This window comes from Scyliorhinus torazame, chromosome 16 (assembly GCF_047496885.1).
Source record: "Scyliorhinus torazame isolate Kashiwa2021f chromosome 16, sScyTor2.1, whole genome shotgun sequence".
Taxonomy (NCBI): domain Eukaryota; kingdom Metazoa; phylum Chordata; class Chondrichthyes; order Carcharhiniformes; family Scyliorhinidae; genus Scyliorhinus; species Scyliorhinus torazame.
This window is the reverse complement of record NC_092722.1, coordinates 129,016,624-129,035,765: the sequence shown is the minus strand read 5'-3', so window position 1 is coordinate 129,035,765 and position 19,142 is coordinate 129,016,624. Positions and strand designations below refer to the sequence as shown.

The 19,142-nt window shown below is 43.0% G+C and overlaps 1 protein-coding gene across 2 annotated transcripts in view; it reads right to left on the bottom strand.

The window, feature by feature from the left end:
* tbc1d12b (TBC1 domain family, member 12b) overlaps nt 1-19,142 on the bottom strand; it is a 141,383-nt gene that overhangs the window by 23,106 nt on the left and 99,135 nt on the right. For both annotated transcript variants that reach the window (XM_072479043.1, XM_072479044.1), the window contains one exon: nt 10,733-10,848. In XM_072479043.1, coding sequence (XP_072335144.1) covers nt 10,733-10,848 — 116 coding nt within the window. The remainder of the gene's footprint in view (nt 1-10,732; nt 10,849-19,142) is intronic.

The window sequence follows — 19,142 nt, the reverse complement described above, 5'->3', positions numbered from 1 at the left end:
TTAGGGCCTCAGCCCATAGCCCCTCCTCAATCTCCTCCCCCAACTCCTCTTCCCATTTACCCTTCAGCTCCTCTACCAAAGCCTCCCCCCTCTTCTTTCATCTCCTGGTATATCGCCGACACCTTGCCCTCTCCGACCCATACGCCCAAAATCACCCTATCTTGAACCCCTGTGCCGGGAGTAGCGGAAATTCCCTCACCTGCCACCTCACAAACGCCCTCACTTGCATGTACCTGAAAGCGTTTCCCGGGGGTAGCCCAAACTTCTCCTCCAGCGCCCCTAAGCTCGCAAACGTCCCGTCAATGAACAGGTCCCCCATTCTTCTAATCCCTGCCCGATGCCAGCTCTGAAACCCTCCCGTCCATCCTTCCTGGGACAAACCGATGGTTGTCTCTAATCGGGGACCACACCGAGGCTCCCGTCGCACTCCTGTGCCGTCTCCACTGCCCCCAGATCTTTAGCGTTGCCGCCACCACCGGGCTTGTGGTGTACCTTGTCGGCGAGAGCTGCAGCGGTGCAGTCACCAGCACCTCAGGCTCGTTCCTTTGCAGGGCGTCATCTCCAGCCTCTTCCACGCTGCCCCCTCTCCCTACATCACCCACTTACGGATCATTGCCACGTTGGCTGCCCAATAGTAACCACCCAAATTCAGCAACGCCAACCCTCCTCTATCTCTGCTATGCTCCAGGAACCCCCTCCTTACCCTCGGGGTCTTGCTCGCCCACACAAATCCCATAATGCTCCTGCTTACCCCCTTAAAGAAGGCCTTAGTAATCACAATTGGGAGGCATTGGAATAAAAAAAGAAACCTCGGGAGGACCACCATTTTAACCGACTGTACCCTACCCCCCAGCGAGTGGCAGCATGTCCCACCTTTTAAAATCCTTCTCCATCTGTTCCACCAGCTGCATCAAATTAAGTTTGTGCAGTGCCCCCCCAGCTCCTAGCTACCTGAATCCCCAAGTATCGAAAGCTCCTTTCCGCCCTCCTCAACGGTAGGTCGTCTATCCCTCTTCGCTGCTCCCCCGGGTGGATCACAAAAAGCTCGTTCTTTCCCACATTGAGCTTATAGCCCGAAAAGTCTCCAAACTCCCGTAGGATCTGCATTACCTCAACCATCCCCTCCACTGGATCCACCACGTACAGCAACAGGTCGTCTGCGTACAGCGACACTCGATGTTCCTCTTCCCCTCGAACCACCCCCTTCCATTTCCCCGACTCCCTTAACGACATGGCCAAAGGTTCAATTGCTAATACAAACAGCAGGGGACAGGGGGCACCCCTGCCTCGTCCCTCGATACAACCGGGTCCTTATCCCGCTTCAAGATCAAAGATATCGTCGCCTCCGACATTGTCGGGGGCAAGGTCCCCCCTTCCCTTGCTTCATTGAAGGTCCTTACCAGCAACGGGGCTAACAGGTCTACATACTTCCTATAAAACTCCACCGGGAACCCATCCGGCCCCGGGGCCTTCCCTGCCTGCATGCTCCCCAGTCCTTTAACCAGCTCCTTCACCCCAATTGGTGCCCCCAAACCAGCCACCTCCTGTTCCTCCACCCTTGGGAACCTTAATTGGTCCAAGATCCTAATCCTTGTCCGCTACTATGTTCTTGGCAACCCTGATATCCTCTCTCCTTCCTTCCCCCCCCCCCCCACGCTAGATCCACATCTAGCTCTTTTGCTCCTCCCGTATTGCTTCCGTGAGTCAGCTGACTTCTGCTGACCCCGGCTTCCCCCGCCTTCCCGTTGATCTCCCCCATGTGGGAGTCTCTCCCCCTCCTTACCTTCCTCCACCCCCCCCCTTTTTATGCGTGGGAAAAAGCCCGCGCTTTCCTGAACCAGCCCCGCCCCGTGTCGCAGCTCCTGTTGCAGCCATTATCCCAGTTCCCTCATCCCAGAGTCTCACCTCCCTCCAGTACCGACGCCCACATTCTCCATCATCATAATCTCGTCTACAGAAAAGAAAAAAGGAATTTTAACCAGAGCTCTACTCACATCCCCATCCATCATCCCAACCATGAAGTATTCTTTACCCCTATTTACAACCCCCATATGCAACCAACATCTCCCCCCCCACAACCACATCCCCTCAGTTCGAGTCCAGTTTTTCCGTCTGAATAAAGGTCCAAGCCTCTTCTGGCGTTTCAAAATAATGGTGTCGATCCTGATAAGTGACCCACAGTAGCGCAGGCTGCAGCATGCCGAACCGGACTCTTTTTTTTTTAATGCAGCACCTCCTTGGCCCGGTTGAAGCCAGCTCTCCTCCTTGCCACCTCCGTGCTCCAATCCTGGTACATTCGGATCACCGCATTCTCCCATCTACTGCTCCGCACCTTCTTGGCCCATCTCAGCACGCTTTCTTTATCCGCGAAGCGATGGAACCTTGCCACTATCGCCCTTGGCGGCTCATCAGCCTTGGGTCTCCTCGCCAGGACCCGGTGAGCCCCCTCCAACTCCAGGGGGGGTCGGAGGGGCCTCCGCTCCCATCAGCGAATGGAGCATCGTACTCACATACGCCCCAGCATCAGCTCCCTCCACTCCTTCGGGAAGACCCAGAATCCAAGGTTCTTCCTCCTCGACCTGTTCTCCAGGACCTCGATTCTCTCGGCCCACCTCCTATGCACCGCCTCGTGCGCCTCCATTTTTACCGCCAGGCCCAGGATCTCGTCCTCGTTATCATTCATTTTATCTTTCACCTCACGAAGCTCCACCGCCTGGGTCCTCTGGGTCTCCTTCAGCCCCTCGATCGCCAACAGCATTGGCGCCAGCACCTCCTTTTTAAGCTCCTCCACACAGCGCTTAAGGAACTCCTGCTGGTCCAGCCCCCATGCTGCTCGATCTCCGCCCTCCGCCATCTTGCTTTTCCCCCTCGTTTTTGCCGCTGCTCCAGAGCCTCTTTTCCTGCCGCTCCACCGCTGATCTCGGCCATTTACCGTAAGGGGGGACCTTACTGCACCTTCCCACACGGGATCAAATCAAAAAAGCTCCGTTGGGGCTCCTCTAGAGAGCCTGAAAGTCCGTTGTCGCAGGAGCTGCCGAAACGTGCGGCTTAGCTCCGCAACGCCGCAACCGGAAGTCGGAGGGCAGCAACTTAAGAGTATACCAGGAGCTGGGTGCGGAGCTCATCAAGAGGAGAGCGGGCATTAACAGAGTGAAGGCTGCCCTCTTTAAGAAGGGGGTGAAGTTCGGGATGCTGTACCCGGTCTGCCTCTGGGTGACATACAATGGTCAGGAATACTATTTTGGGATAGTCCGCAATGGAGGTTGGATGTGGGGCTGTTAGCAGAGGAGGAGGTTTGTGAGCGGTTAAGGGCTGCTATTCGGGGATATGTGGAGTTGAATGACACGGGTAAGGTCTCGGCCGCTACACTGTGGGAGGCACTGAAGGCAGTGATAAGGGGGGAGTTTATTTCAAAACGGGCGCTCAGAGCAGGCAGAAATGGCGAGGTTAGTGGATGAGATTCTGCAGGTGGATAGGAGGTATTTGGAGGCGGGGTTGTTGAGGGAGCGACAGAAACTTCAGATGGAGTTTGGACCGATATCCACGGGTAAGGCAGTAGCGACACCCACATCCCGTAAATGAATTTTAAAAATAAGTACATGGATATTGTTCCCCACCCTGGCAATATGACACACAGCATATCACATGAGAGGTGAAAATAAACAGCAATTTATTGAGTTGGATTTTAAATTACTGCCTCAAACTCAAGCACTTTTGGAATAGGACTCATTTCCACAACATTTCAATGCGGTACATTTAAAAATGTACCATATACTTATCAGGTTCATTCCCTACCTTGCATATCTCATCTGTTAGGCTGCACATGCTCTACAGATAAACACATCAATGTTTGGTTGGTGATTTAAATATTTTAACTGTATCATTTCCATCACTCTCACAAATTTCTTCAGCTTTTTGGTAACTGTTTAACCGGTTTTGCTGCTCCTCTGAGATAAGCTCAATTTCATTTGCAGAAGATACTGTTGGGAAACACCTAGATAACAAGGCTGGGTTTGGTTGGATAGTGATATTTTTTAGCTTCTTGGTTATGAAGACAGCCACTGGCAGTTTTTTTTTTTTAAAATGCATTGTTGGGGTTTGGGCACCCCTGATAAGACCAGCATTTATTGCCCATTCAAAAAGGTGGGCCTTCTTCAACTGCTCAGTCTATGTAGTATTATATGGTCCCACATTGCTCTTAGGTGGAGTTTCAGGATTTTGAGCCAACAACCATGAGGGAATGCCAATGTATGCCCAAGTCAGGATGGTGCCTGGCATTGGAGGGGGACTTGGGAGGTAATGGTGGACCCATATACATGTGGCCTTTGTTCCTCTAGGTGGTGGGGTCATAGGGTTTGGAAAGGATACTTCTCACCTCAAATTAATTCATGAACTGTTCAACTGATCATTCTATTTAGCACTATACCCATATCAGGCACCAACCGTGGGGGACTATGAACTACTTGGCTCAGATTCTTCCTAGCAGTGTTTAGAATCATGTTTCTCCCGGGTAACAACTCTGATCATCAGATTGGCATTAGAAGATTAGGTTACATAGAACATAGTGCAGAAAGAGGCCATTTGGCCCATCAAGTCTGCACCGACCCACTTAAGCCCTCACTTCCACCCTATCCCCGTAATCCATAACACCTCCAAACCTTTTTGGACACCAAGGGCAATTTAGCATTGCCAATCCACCTAACCTGCACACCTTTGGACTGTGGGAGGCAACCAGAGCACTCCGGAGGAAACCCACGCAGACACGGGGAGAACGTGCAGACTCCGCACAGACAGTGACCCAGGGTATCATGGGTAAGGGCTTATGAACTAAAGATATAGTTTTTTAAAATTAAATTTCCATTAAGGGGCAATTTAGTATGACCAGTCCACCTATCCTCCCACACGGACATGGGGAGAATCTGCAACGTTCACAAAGACAGTGACCCAGGGGTGGGATCGAACCCGGGTCCACGGACGGACAGGCAGACACAAACACCTTTGTCCAGCATTAATCTAACAATAGGTTTTACCCTTCCAATCATGGAAACATTAAATTAAACCCACTTAATACTATACCACATTTCTAAAGCTTACCAATACAATATAAATACTTTAAGTGCCAGGAGAAGCTGGACACAGGAGAGAGAACTACAGAAAGCAAATTTCCCAAAAGGACATAAGAAACTCCCAGAAACCAGGAGAAGGACAAAAGAAAAGGCCCAGGAAGACAGTTAAGTTAAGGAACAAGAATCTGAACAGGATCCTGTTCAGTGAAGTTAAAGTAAGAAGAGGAAAAGGCTTAGAATTAAAGACAAATCTGCGGGGAACAGAATCAAGACAAAGTGGACTGAGCAGACAGCCAAAGGTTGGTGACTCCTTACTACAGACTGGTGAAGCATTAGTGTTCTGTTAGTATAGCTGAGTATCTGAATGCAGTACATGGAAGGCAACGCTTGAATGCATGTGGTGATCCAAGGGAGAGAAACATGAGAAGGAGGTTGAAACCATGGAAGTGGATCCTTGTCGAACGTGTCCAAGTGAAAGTGGAGTTTGGGAGAAAACCCTACGGTGAATTCTTTGAGTGAAAAATCTGATGTGAAAGATGAAGGCCAATGAGACCCTTTGGCTCAGTGTGACAAGCGTCCTGGGGAGTTGATGAGTGATCCATAGCACCTGCTTTGGATGGCATCTGTCACTTGGTGAGTAGGGGGTTTTGACCACAGATCGCCTACTAGTTTACATGGACAATGTACTGACTGTGAACATGAGTATACCAGATAAGTTTTGTACTTGTGCTATTCTTATGAATCTATTTATATCGGTAAAGATATAATTGTGGTGGAATGGTGCAATAGTGTTCTCTTTTCTTGTTTAATAAATTTTTTTTTTGAAGTTCATAAACAGTCTCCTTGACTCAGCTATGTAGCCACCCTCCACACTTCAAAACAAAAATTAAAAATTAGATCTATCAAGCCAGTGTTTCATCCTGGATTCAGGCTTGTCCAGTAGCATCAGTGGGGATCGTAACAAGGGTAAGTCCATGATGATCGATTCCAAATTTTCTGTGAATTTTCCTTCCATTACATGGAGATAGGTTTTTTGACCTAGATAATCTGTGCCAGAGCCTGGTACTCCATGAGCTCCTCTGACCCTACTTCATCTCACCTCATCTACGTAACTTTCAATTCCCTCTCCCACATGTACTTATTTCCCTCTTGAATACATCAATATGATGCACTACTACTACATTTAGTAGTTTTGATGAAAGTTCCAAATTCTTACCACTCGAGTAAAGCAATTACCCCTGAAGTCCTTATTGGGTTTATTGGTGACAATCATACATTTATGACACTAAATTTGGACTCATCAAAAGTGGAAACCTCTCGAGAAATATCTTATAGAATGTCACAACAATTAATTTTATATTATCTTTTATATGACTAAGCTAAGAAAGTTTGAAGAGCCAAATCTGCATTCTGAGCTTCATGCTAATTCTCCTAAGACTAGGTGTCTCCAGAGAGCCTGAGGGGTTGCACTTAAAGGTGAACAAGCAGTGCCATTTCCCTGTCACTTATGGCACAAAATGCAATATAAGTTGAAAACCTAAGGCTCCAATACTGTGCCATAAGGCTATCATTACATACAACAGGGCTTACTATGGGAAACCTTGTTGCACAGGTGTAGTCAGAATTAATTTTCAACCAGTTTAGGGTTTGCATACAACAAGACGACCAAATTAGGATATATTTGGTAATGGTTTTGTAAATTTCAAAATGAAATTCAACGGTTGAAGCAACAAAATCACTGGATACCTTTCATGGTGGTAATGACGGTGAAACTGTCTGCATCGTCATTTTTCCACTGAAACTGACAGCAATTTCTGCTGCCCACATTTTTGCTGAATGCAGAAACCCAGGAGTTGCAGCCATCGATCCTATACTTCTTTGGAAGGTCCACCTTTGAGGCATTCCCAAAATATATTCAATGGAAGTTAATTGATTTAATAAGAACTTCCACTCTTGTGCTGTTAGTCTCACTATAAAAAGCCCTCGAAAAAGTTACATCTTATGGAATGAGATGTCACTGAATTTTTAATAGCATACGAACTTCATAATTACTGCTAAACATCCTCATTGATTTTGAAAATCTAATTTTATCTTTGTGGAATGCCAAATTTTTCCAAGATGGTGAAATAAATTTGATTAAAATTTAATTTTTCAAAATGTTATTGTAGCATTCGTCTTAATTTACTGAATTATTTATTCACCAGCTGAAAATATAAATTAAAAATAAGAGAAATTTTAACTTTGTAATTTGTTGTGAGAATATGAAATGCGATTATCACTGCTGTTGCTCACCAAGATACCTCTTGAATTGGTGTCAAATATAAAACTGCATTGGGAATGGGGAAAACTATACAATAGAAATCTTTGTGGACAGCTCCCAAAATCAGTGGTGAGCACCCTTGGTTCAACAATGACAGCAAACTTCAGGTTGCTAAACGAACGTAGTGATTAAAAAAAAGAAAAACAATCATCCCCATCTCCTACATTTTTGAAAGCTCCACGACATGGCCAAACAACAATACACTTTTTCTCTATCTAGCCAATGTTGATGAAAATCTCCAGATCAATTCAACAAACGGGCATTTTCTTCTTTGGGCCAAAAAAATCATGGTAGTCAAAACGCACAAGAAACCAAGTCTTACTGGTTGACGGCATTGTTCATTAAGCCCTCAAGACAGAATTATTAGTAAAACATGCCAAATTATTGTTTCCACAAAGTGAATGCATAGGTTGTGGTGTGGGGCAAATTCCACTCAGTGTAGAGATGATTAAAGTCAGAAATGTTATTACAAGTATGCAGGGGAAAGATTCAAGTTGGAGAACCTCTCAAAGAGCAGTTACATTAACATACATTTATACATAGTGGAGCTTCAGCTGGCCACATGCACAAGTGTGTTTTGTTTGCTCATGGCCCCGAGCAAAAGCATAAAATCATATATTCTCATAGACAAGCAAGATAGTGGGACAGTACAAACTGTAGAAAACAGTTCGGGCTTATTGGCTACAGTAACTTCATCGCTAGCTATTCCATCTAGAGAAAGAAATAGGCCAGGTGTTTAAGCCAAGGGTTATGGAAAAATGTAGTGAAACTGCTTCATAGGTATAACTCAGTAATCACATTAGCCCTTCATTTTCGACATCAGATTGACACACTTTTTCATGTACAAGTTAAATTAGTCTATACGCAGCACGGTAGCATTGTGGATAGCACAACTGCTTCACAGCTCCAGGGTCCCAGGTTCGATTCCGTCTTGGGTCGCTGTCTGTGCGGAGTCTGCACGTCCTCCCAGTGTGTGCGTGGGTTTCCTCAGTGTGCTCCGGTTTCCTCCCACAGTCCAAAGATGCGCAGGTTAGGTGGATTGGCCATGATAAATTGCCCTTCGTGTCCAAAATTGCCCGTAGTGTTGGGTGGGGTTATTGGGTCATGGAGATAGGGTGGCGGTGTTGACCTTGGGTAGGATGCTCTTTCCAAGAGCCGGTGCAGACTCGATGGGCCGAATGACCTCCTTCTGCACTGTAAATTTTATGATACGGTTTGGGGTTTTCCAATTTCAATAGTAATAAACCAACCCACCCTTTGTGGTCTAATAGTCTGCACCTTAGGTTGCATAACTCAGGGTTAACAGCAACCCTATTTAACTGCAACAGTTTAAATATGGAAGACTAGACCCACTGTGTGGAGTAAAATGATCAAATTTATAATACCCTTGCTTTTGTAAATTGTTGAACTGTTGAAGTTTTCTACAGCACAATATAGAAACAGACCATAAAGGATAATTTACCCCTCCAAGTTTTAAACTTCATTCAATGTCTGCAGTTTTGTCAAGTCTCATTCTATGGAAACAGTGCAAGACTATTTTTTTTTTTTCAAATGCAGCTTCTTCCTTCAGGCTTGAAAAGCAACACTGACAAAATGAGGCCATGGAGCTCAAAACACTAATTTCACTGAACATATCAAATTTGCTTAAACAGCTTAAGTATCAAAGCTGCCTTGTTACATATTCATCACATTTCTAAGATGAAATTTAGTATTATAGGAGCTGACCACTAGCAATAATTGAATAATTTAAGGGTTCAACTTATAATAGAGTTAAAGTCACCGGTAGGCTATTGAAATGAAAAAAAATGAAATGAAAATCGCTTATTGTCACAAGTCGGCTTCAAATGAAGTTACTGTGAAAAGCCCCTAGTCGCCACATTCCGGCACCTGTTCGGGGAGGCTGGTACGGGAATTGAACCCGCGCTGTTGGCCTTGTTCTGCTTTACAAGCCAGCTATTTAGCCTAATGTGCTAAACCAGCCCCAATGGGACTTTGCAACACTAGCATTTTGAACAAGCTGCTATAAAAAGCCCTCATTTTAAATTAATTTGATCAGAAAGTACAGAAATTAAAGCAAACTGCTTCCATTCTACACTTGTGAAATCCAGTAGTTTGCATTGAGGGAGTCCTTTAAAATAAATGCAGACAGAAGACTAAAGTTCCATATTAATTGGGACATTACCAAGGCATGTTTGTACAGTAGAATTACAGAACAAATCGGTTATAATTATTCAGACCATTTGACATTATATTGCTGCAAATATCTAGTTTATGGTTCATGCGTCTTAGAATACACCTTTTTGTTTGAGAAAATAATTTATAGTTTTAAAATAGTAGAAAATGGAGTCAATGCAACATAAACAAGCTGGGAGGTTATCACACTTAAAAAGGTCAGAATAAAAGAGATAGAATTATAAAATAGGAGAAGCTTAAACAATGCATGACCTAACTGAAAAAACACATGGAAATGGGAACAGAAAAGTGAAACAGAAAGGAAAGTAACCATCCCAGTTACTTAGGAAAGAAAAACTGAACCTGAGCTTTGGAAACCTAAATTTTGAGCAGACACAGATGAAGCCATATAAAAGAGTGCAGAGCAGTAGTTGCAGCTTGGAATTGGTGTTGACTTTACAGTGTACCGAGAGAAGATAACCAAAGTAAATGATAGTTGGACAGACCTGTACTTAAAGCAGAGCAAAAAAATCTAAAATTCACTGTGCAAAATGTTGTTTGAATTTTGCAAGAGAACCGGAGGTGGCAGATTGTCTAGTTTGCGATTAGTGGAAAAATCTACAGTGGTCCCCACAGGATCTTGTGGCATTGAAAGCAATCAGCAGACTAGCTTGGAAAAGCAACCTGAACAAGGGACTGAGGGATCCACAGTCAAAAGATAGCAAATGTTAGGTTTACCACTGAGTAGCTGGAGCTGAGGAAGATGGAAAGTCTTCAAAGTTTTAAGATTGTGCAGATTTGTAATGAGGTTCCTAGCTAAAGCAAAGCTGCTAGGAATGTTGTACAAGATAAACACATTGTGCCGAAAGAAACAAAACGGATAGATATTAAAATGGTGTGTGTTCCATGAATCAAATAGTAAATGAAATCTGCTCTATTTATAGCTTAAATGCTAAAACATAGCCAAATTTTTAGTGATGTTAAGTTTGAGATTTGCAAGAATTGATATCCTCTCAGAAAAATAGTCTTGTAAAAGTACATGCAATACAAACAGAATTAGATACCAAAATGCATAGCCTTTGCACAGTACATAGCAACATTCGAGGAATATTTGCCTAACAGTGAATTAATTGTACCAATCATTTTTGTAGATTACATAACAATCTTTACTTACGCAGGTCGATCCTCTAAGATCAACGCTGTGGTAGACAGTGGCTCAAATTCAAGATTTCGTCGCCGTGCAGACTGGAATGGGGTTTTGGTCATTCGGCCGGTTCGGGCTTCATATTCCTATTTCAGCAGAAAGAAGAAATCAACAATTTGCAGACATACCATTAACAATTCAAAGTATTTGCCGCCCTCTCTAAACCAAAGAACCAAAAACAACCACAGGCTTGGGAAAATTGGCCCAAACGTTCAATCAGTAATTTCTGACATTCACAGTCAAACGATATAATTATTTCTGTAGTGTTGTCTCAAGATATCATTCCTTCAACAACAGGATATAGTGTTACTATTTCTTAAGAAAAACGGGTCCCTCAAATTAATAGTCAAGATGCATTCATTAAAGCATATTTATTTGAAAATGCAGAACATCTAATTCAAGAAACAACCCCCAACTCAACATTTCCTGCAGTAATTGTAGCACATATGAGTTCTTTATTCAGCAGCACAACCCCAAGTCAAGCTCAATTCCCATGATTATAGAACAATTGTGTTTTGGACCGTCACAAGAGCATGCTAGGTTTAATGATGCTAAATAACTCCATTTGTCTTTTAAGGCAATAATTCAAAAACAGAAAATAATATGATCCATTCAACAAGTTTAATAAAATATTTTGCTCTTCCTCAATTTTTATATTGCAAATATACACCTGTTAATTTAAGGTTGCTTAATTCTTATTCAAGTGCTTTTTTAAGCACTTACATTATGTTGGCTAAATTAGATAATTTGAATTAAGTACAAATGTTCCAATCCAGAGTAGATTATAATTGGATATTCATGAGAATGAGGCAGTCTTTTGCAGATTGGCAATTTATTTTTCAACCCATAAGCTTGAAGTTATACTCATAAGAAAACTGTCCACAGAACACGGAATATGTAGGAAATAACTTGGACTTTGTTTTGTTTTGGGGCATTCCTTCAACAGGTTATTTCATTACGAATATTCGCTTGCACAACATAAATTTTAGGAAAATAAATCAATAGGAAAAATGGAAAAGTGGAAACATACATATGCTGACTCAATGGGGAAAAACATGCAATCACAAACTTAATGACAAAGCACAAGTATTTTCCTGGATAAGAGAGAACAGAATGCTGGAGATTGGTAGAAAATTACATTGGATAGACATTTTTTTTTTATTTATTTATTTTTTTTTAAAAAGAGTCGTAGCAGATTCACTTTTTTTGATGAGAGGAATACTAAGGGAAAAGCTTACAAAGGATGTTAAAACAAAGTAGAAATTACAAGTCTGCATTTGTTTGAATTAATCAAATTCTATGCCACATCAAAACAGCTATAACCATGACCCCATTCCAATGACCCTAACAGACTTTTGGGCTTTATTCTCGCCCTTTTGGCCAAGATCAAGCATCAGATCAAGCCCAAGATGAGGTGCAATGTCTTTTGTTGTCAGCTTGGATCCTTTATGTATCTCTTGTGGAAACCATGAATTGGATTCAATTTGGATTGATTTTTGGAGCAAGCTCTGTCCCATCTGGGTACTTGCTTTCTAACTTTAAGAATGGGATAAAATTGTTTGATTCCATATCCATCAGCTGAGAAGTTGGAGACTATTGGTTGCCAGCAGACTTCTCTCACAGCAAGAAGACGGTAGTGCAAGTCATGGCCAGATTTATTACTAAAGTAGGAGAAACAACTCAATTCTGTATTCAGCAATTCCTCATAGTTAGTGCAGGAAAAAGCTAATCAATGCAAAAAAATGCCTGATTTTTGACACATTTTGAACTATGAAAAATAACTTTGGATTTTTATGCATTTATAATAGAGATCTGGACAGTCAGTTCGGAAATTTCTGCGATCAGGTTGTATATATAATGCTTTGAGGTTCTGTTTGATTGTGGCTGGGTCTCTCTTCCCTTGCATTCAGGCTATCTCTTCCCTTTGGAGTACAACTTAAAAATACATTTTTTAAATGTATTACTTTTTGGTTAGTGCTTCTTTTAGACAACATGGATGAGCTAGCCTCCACAGTTGGAATCTAGCTCAGTGAGTCTTTTAAATATACTTGGGAGTTGTCAGAATTAGTTGACTCGTCTACATCAAATGAGTCTGTGGAAATCTCTTTGCACCATGTTAATTGGTGGTGACTTTTGCACTAATTATACCAGTCATGTTTTGTGATATCACTGACATCCTATTGCATGCTTCCTCCTAATTATTGCCGATGTGATGCATTGCTTGGTTATACTGTTTAGATGGTCATTTTCATCTTGCCTAAAGAAGAAAGTAGCTGCAAACCTCAGATTGAAGAAATAGAAAGGCATTTAAGTGGGAATTATGTTCAGACCTCCTGATAGTTGCAGTGAAATGGTAGACTGTATAAATACAGAGATTAAACAAGCATGGAGAAATGGCATAATGGATTTAAAGGGTGATTTTAGCTGTCTATAGAGATTGGGTAAAACAGACTAGTACATGTCAGAAAGGTTATGAATTTCTTGTGTATTCCGGTTAGTTTTTTCAACAGTACATACTAGAATGAACAAAGGGACAGGCCATATTTAATTTAGCAACGAATAACGAACCAGATTTGTTTAACAACCTACCATTACATGAAAATTTATCAATAGTGATCATAAGATGATCAAGTTCAATGTATTGTTTGAAAGGAAGAAATGCAAAATGAAGATTTTAGATTTAGATAAAGCTGACTTCAATGTGTTGAGACAGAAGATAAAGGCGCATGGTGTTCAAAAAAGAATTTAAGGTGATACAGAACCAGTTTCGACCCTTAAGGGGAAAAGAGAACTACTTACCACAAAGAATAGCCGTGGATGACTAAAAAAGGATTAATATTTAAGATATTTGTTCTGACGGTAGTCAATCAAGGAGATCTCAGAACCGTGTCATGCTCCTCGTGTGCGATGTGGGAGCTCAGGGACACGTCCACTGTCTCCTTCACATGCAAGAAGTGTTGCAGCTCCTGTTAGACCGCTTGACGGCTCTGGAGCTGCGGATGGACTCACTTTGGAGTGTCCGCGATGCTGAGGACGTCGTGGATAGCACGTTTAGCGAGTTGGTCACACCGCAGGTGAAAAGGTACGGAGGGAGATAGAAAATGGGTGACCAAAAGACAGAGCAAGAGTAGGAAGGCAGTGCAGGTGTCCCCTGCGGTCATCTCCCTGCAAAACAGATATACCCCATTGGATACTGTTGAGGGAGATGGCTCACCAGGGGAAAGCAGGAGCAGCCAGGTTCATGGCACCGTGGCTAGCTCTGCTGCACAGCTGGGCAGGAAGAAGAATGGCAGGGCTGTAGTGACAGGGGTCTCAATCGTAAGGGGAATAGACAGGCGGTTCTGCGGACGCAATCGAGACTCCAGAATGTTATGTTGCCTCCCTGGTGCAAGAGTCAAGGATGTCGCGGAGCGGCTGAAGGACATTCTGGGGAGGTGAGGAGGAGGGGGGGGGGGGGAAAGAGGAAGAGGGGTGAACAGCCAGCTGTCGTGGTGCACATAGGCACCAACGATATAGGTAAAAAAAACGGGACGAGGTCCTGCAAGCTGAATTCAGGGAGTTAGGAGTTAAACTAAAAAGTAGGACCTCAAAGGTAGTAATCTCAGGATTGCTACCAGTGCCACGAGCTAGTCAGAGTAGGAACATCAGGATAGATAGGATGAATGCGTGGCTCGAGTGATGGTGCAAGAGGGAGGGATTCAAATTCCTGGGGCATTGGAACTGGTTCTGGGGAGGTGGGACCAGTACAAACCGGACGGTCTGCACCTGGGCAGGACTGAAACCGATGTCCTGGGGGGGGGGGGGGGGGTGTTTGCTAGAGCTGTTGGGGAGAGTTTAAGCTAATGTGGCAGGGGGATGGGAACCGATGCAGGAAGTTGGAAGGTAGTAAAACAGGGACAGAAACAAAAGGCAGTAAGGGGGAAAGTGTAAGGCAGAGAAGCCATAGTCAAAAATCAAAAAGGGCGACAGTACAAGGTACAGTGACTGAGAGGAGCTCAGTGAATAGGACCAGGAATACCAAAAGGAATAAAACTGGAAGTAAAAATATTAATGGTAAGCGACGCGGCAGGTTGTTACATGAAGATATGGGTTCAACGACAAGGAAAATTAGGAGAAAAGTTAAGAGGAAATATAATTTAGGAGAGGTTACTGATCGAGGAGTTAAGATTCAGAACAGAGGTTAAAAAAAAAAAAACCAACATAAGTGTACTTCACCTGAATGCCCGTAGTATTCGGAATAAGGTAAATGAGTTGATGGCGCAAATCATCGTGAATGACTGATTTAGTGGCCATTACTGAAACATGGTTAAAGGATGGTCACGACTGGGAGTTAAATATCAGAGGGTATCAAACTATTCGGAAGGACAGAGTGGATAGTAAGGGAGGTGGTGTAGCTCTGTTAATTAAGGATGACATCCGGGCAATAGTAAGGGATGACATCGGTGCTATGGAGGATAAGGTTGAATCCATTTGGGTGCAAATCAGGAATAGTAAGGCGAAAAAGTCACTGATAGGAGTAGTCTATAGGCCACCAAATAGTAGCATTATGGTGGGGCAGGCAATAAACAAAGAAATAACTGATACATGTAGAAATGGTACAGCAGTTATCATGGGGGATTTTAATCTACATGTCGATTGGTTTAACCAGGTCGGTCAAGGCAGCCTTGAGGAGGAGATTATAGACTGTATCCGCGATAGTTTCCTAGAATAGTATGTAATGGAACCTACGAGGGAACAAGCGGTCTTAGATCTGGTCCTGTGTAATGAGACAGGAATGATTCAGGATCTCAGTTAGGGATCCTCTCGGAAGGAGTGATCACAATATGGTGGAATTTAAAATACAGATGGAGGGTGAGAAGGTAAAATCAAACACTGGTGTTTTGTGCTTAAACAAAGGAGATTACAATGGGATGAGAGAAGAACTAGCTAAGGTAGACTGGGAGCAAAGACTTTATGGTGAAACAGTTGAGGAACAATGGAGAACCTTCCAAGCGATTTTTCTGTGCTCAGCAAAGGTTTATACCAACAAAAAGGAAGGACGGTAAAAGGAGGGAAAATCGACCGTGGATATCGAAGGAAATAAGGGAGGGGACAAATTGAAGGAAAAAGCACACAAAGTGGCAAAGATTAGTGGGAGACTAGAGAACTGGGAAATCTTTAGGGGGCAACAGAAAGCTACTAAAAAAGCTATAAAGAAGAGTAAGATAGATTATGAGAGTAAACTTGCTCAGAATATATAAACAGATAGTAAAAGTTTCTACAAATATATAAAACAAAAACGAGTGGCTAAGGTTAATATTGGTCCTTTAGAGGATGAGAAGGGAGATTTAATAATGGGGATGAGGAAATGGCTGAGGAACTGAACAGGTTTTTTGGGTCGGTCTTCACAGTGGAAGACACAAATAACATGTCAGTGACTGATGGAAATGAGGCTATGACAGGTGAGGACCTTGAGAGGTAGTGATCACAAAGGAGGTAGTGATGGGCAAGCTAATGGGGCTAAAGGTAGACAAGTCTCCTGGCCCTGATGGAATGCATCCCAGAGTGCTAATAGACATGGCTAGGGAAATTGCAAATGAACTAGTGATAATTTACCAAAATTCACTGGACTCTGGGGTGATCCCGGCGGATTAGAAATTAGCAAACGTGACGCCACTGTTTAAAAAAGGAGGTCGGCAGAAAGCGGGTAATTATAGGCCAGTTAGCTTAACTTCAGTAGTAGGGAAGATGTTGGAATCTATCATCAAGGAGGAAATAGCGAGGCATCTGGATGCAAATTGTCCCATTGGGCAGACGCAGCATGGGTCCATAAAGGACAGGTCGTGCTTAATTAATTTAGCGGCATTTTTTGAGGACATTACCAGTGCGGTAGATAACGGGGAGCCAATGGATGTGGTATATCTGGATTTCCAGAAAGCTTTTGACAAGGTGCCACACAAAAGGTTGCTGCATAAGATAAAGATGCATGGCATTAAGGGTAAAGTAGTAGCATGGATAGAGGATTGGTTAATTAATAGAAAGCAAAGAGTGGGGATTAATGGGTGTTTCTCTGGTTGGCATTCAGTAGCTAGTGGTGTCCCTCGGGGATCAGTGTTGGGCCCACAATTGTTCACAATTTACATAGATGATTTGGAGTTGGGGACCAAGTGCAATGTGTCCAAGTTTGCAGACGACACTAAGATGAGTGGTAAAGCAAGAAGTGCAGAGGATACCGGAAGTCTGCAGAGGAATTTGGATAGGCTAAGTGGGCTAGGGTCTGGCAGATGGAATACAATGTTGACAAATGTGAGGTTATCCATTTTGGTAGGAACAGCAGCAAAAGGGAGTATTATTTAAATGATAAAATATTAAAACATGCTGCTGTGCAGAGAGACCTGGGTGTGCTCGTGCACGAGTCGCAAAAAGTTGGTTTACAGGTGATTAAGGCGGCAAATGGAATTTTGTCCTTTATTGCTAGAGGGATGGAATTTAAGACTAGGGAGGTTATGCTGCAATTGTATAAGGTGTTAGTGAGGTCACACCTGGAGGATTGTGTTCAGTTTTGGTCTCCTTACTTGAGAAAAGACGTACTGGCACTGGAGGGTGTGCAGAGGAGATTCACTAGGTTAATCCCAGAGCTGAAGGGGTTGGATTACGAGGAGAGGTTGAGTAGACTGGGACTGTACTCGTTGGAATTTAGAAGAGTGAGGGGGGAATCTTATAGAAACATATAAAATTATGAAGGGAATAGGTAGGATAGATGCGGGCAGGTTGTTTCCACTGGCGGGTGAAAGCAGAACTAGGGGGCATAGCCTCAAAATAAGGGGAAGTAGATTTAGGACTGAGTTTAGGAGGAACTTCTTCACCCAAAGGGTTGTGACTCTATGGAATTCCTTGCCCAGTGAAGCAGTAGAGGCTCCTTCATTAAATGTTTTTAAGATAAAGATAGATAGTTTTTTGAAGAATAAAAGGATCAAGGGTTATGGTGTTCGGCCGGAAAGTGGAGCTGAGTCCACAAAAGATCAGCCATGATCTCATTGAATGGTGGAGCAGGCTCAAGGGGCCAGATGGCCTACTCCTGCTCCTAGTTCTTATGTTCTTATTAGTAGTAGTAGTAATGCTGCACTGTAGTAAGTTACATAAGAAACAGGAGGGACGGGACATTAAGACCCTTGAGCCTGCTTCGCTATTCAGTACAATAATAACTGATCTACCTCAACTCCACCTTTATGCACTTTTTCCATATCCCTCAACATCCAAGCTCGGTCAGGAATATATTAAATGCCTGAGCATCCACAGCCTTCTAGAGTAGAAAATTCTACAAATCCACAACCCCTTGAGTGAAGAAATTCCTCATCTCAGTCCTAACAAAATAGACCTCCCCTTATTCTGAGACTGTAACCACTAGTAACCTGAGGTTTCAACTCTACCAGCAGCACGGTAGCATTGTGGATAGCACAATTGCTTCACAGCTCCAGGGTCCCAGGTTCGATTCCGGCTTGGGTAACTGTCTGTGCGGAGTCTGCACATCCTCCCCGTCTGGGTGCTCCGGTTTCCTCCCACAGTTCAAAGATGTGCAGGTTAGGCGGATTGGCCATGATAAATTGCCCTTAGTGTTGGGTGGGGTTACTGGGTTATGGGGATAGGGTGGAGGTGTTGACCTCGGGTAGGGTGCTCTTTCCAAGAGCCAGTGCAGACTTGATGGGCCGAATGGCCTCCTTCTGCACTGCATATTCTATGATAATCTATGATAATTTACCTGGTTAGATTGTGACCTTTATATTGAAGGTCAAAAAAGTCCATAAAGAACCTTTATTAAAATAGAAAATCTTACTTTAACAATTGTTGGTGTTATTAAAAAGGTTAAATATTCAGGATTTTTCAATAGAACCTCCCCTCTGAACACAAATTATAATAAAGCACTTTCCAGAACTTGCCGCTCTTTATATGCATCTAGTTTTCCTGACCACTTGGAAATCTGAAATAAGAAATGCAGCTGATGCAACAATTTAGAATAAATCACAAAAGGCTCACGAGCATCAGTTGGTTTGATTTTACATAACTTAGAAGTCTAATCAGGGAAAGTTTAAAATTAACAACTTGAATCACCGAATGTAGCATCTGGGAGCAATGCCTTTTGCATTTGTTTTACAAGACATACAAAAATTAGGCATACACAGATTATAAATATTAATTAATATTAATCAGTTAAATATTATAAACATGTAAACTCAAGAAAACAAAAAGTCAAGCTGACTGAAAGAAAAATGAGGTAGCATAGTCTCTGTATTCAGGCATACCTCAAAACAGCTAGTTATTGTAGATAAATAATAAAAATAATGCATTTAGAAACTAATCGAAAACAGAAAAACACCCTCATGATTTTGATGTCATTTTAACA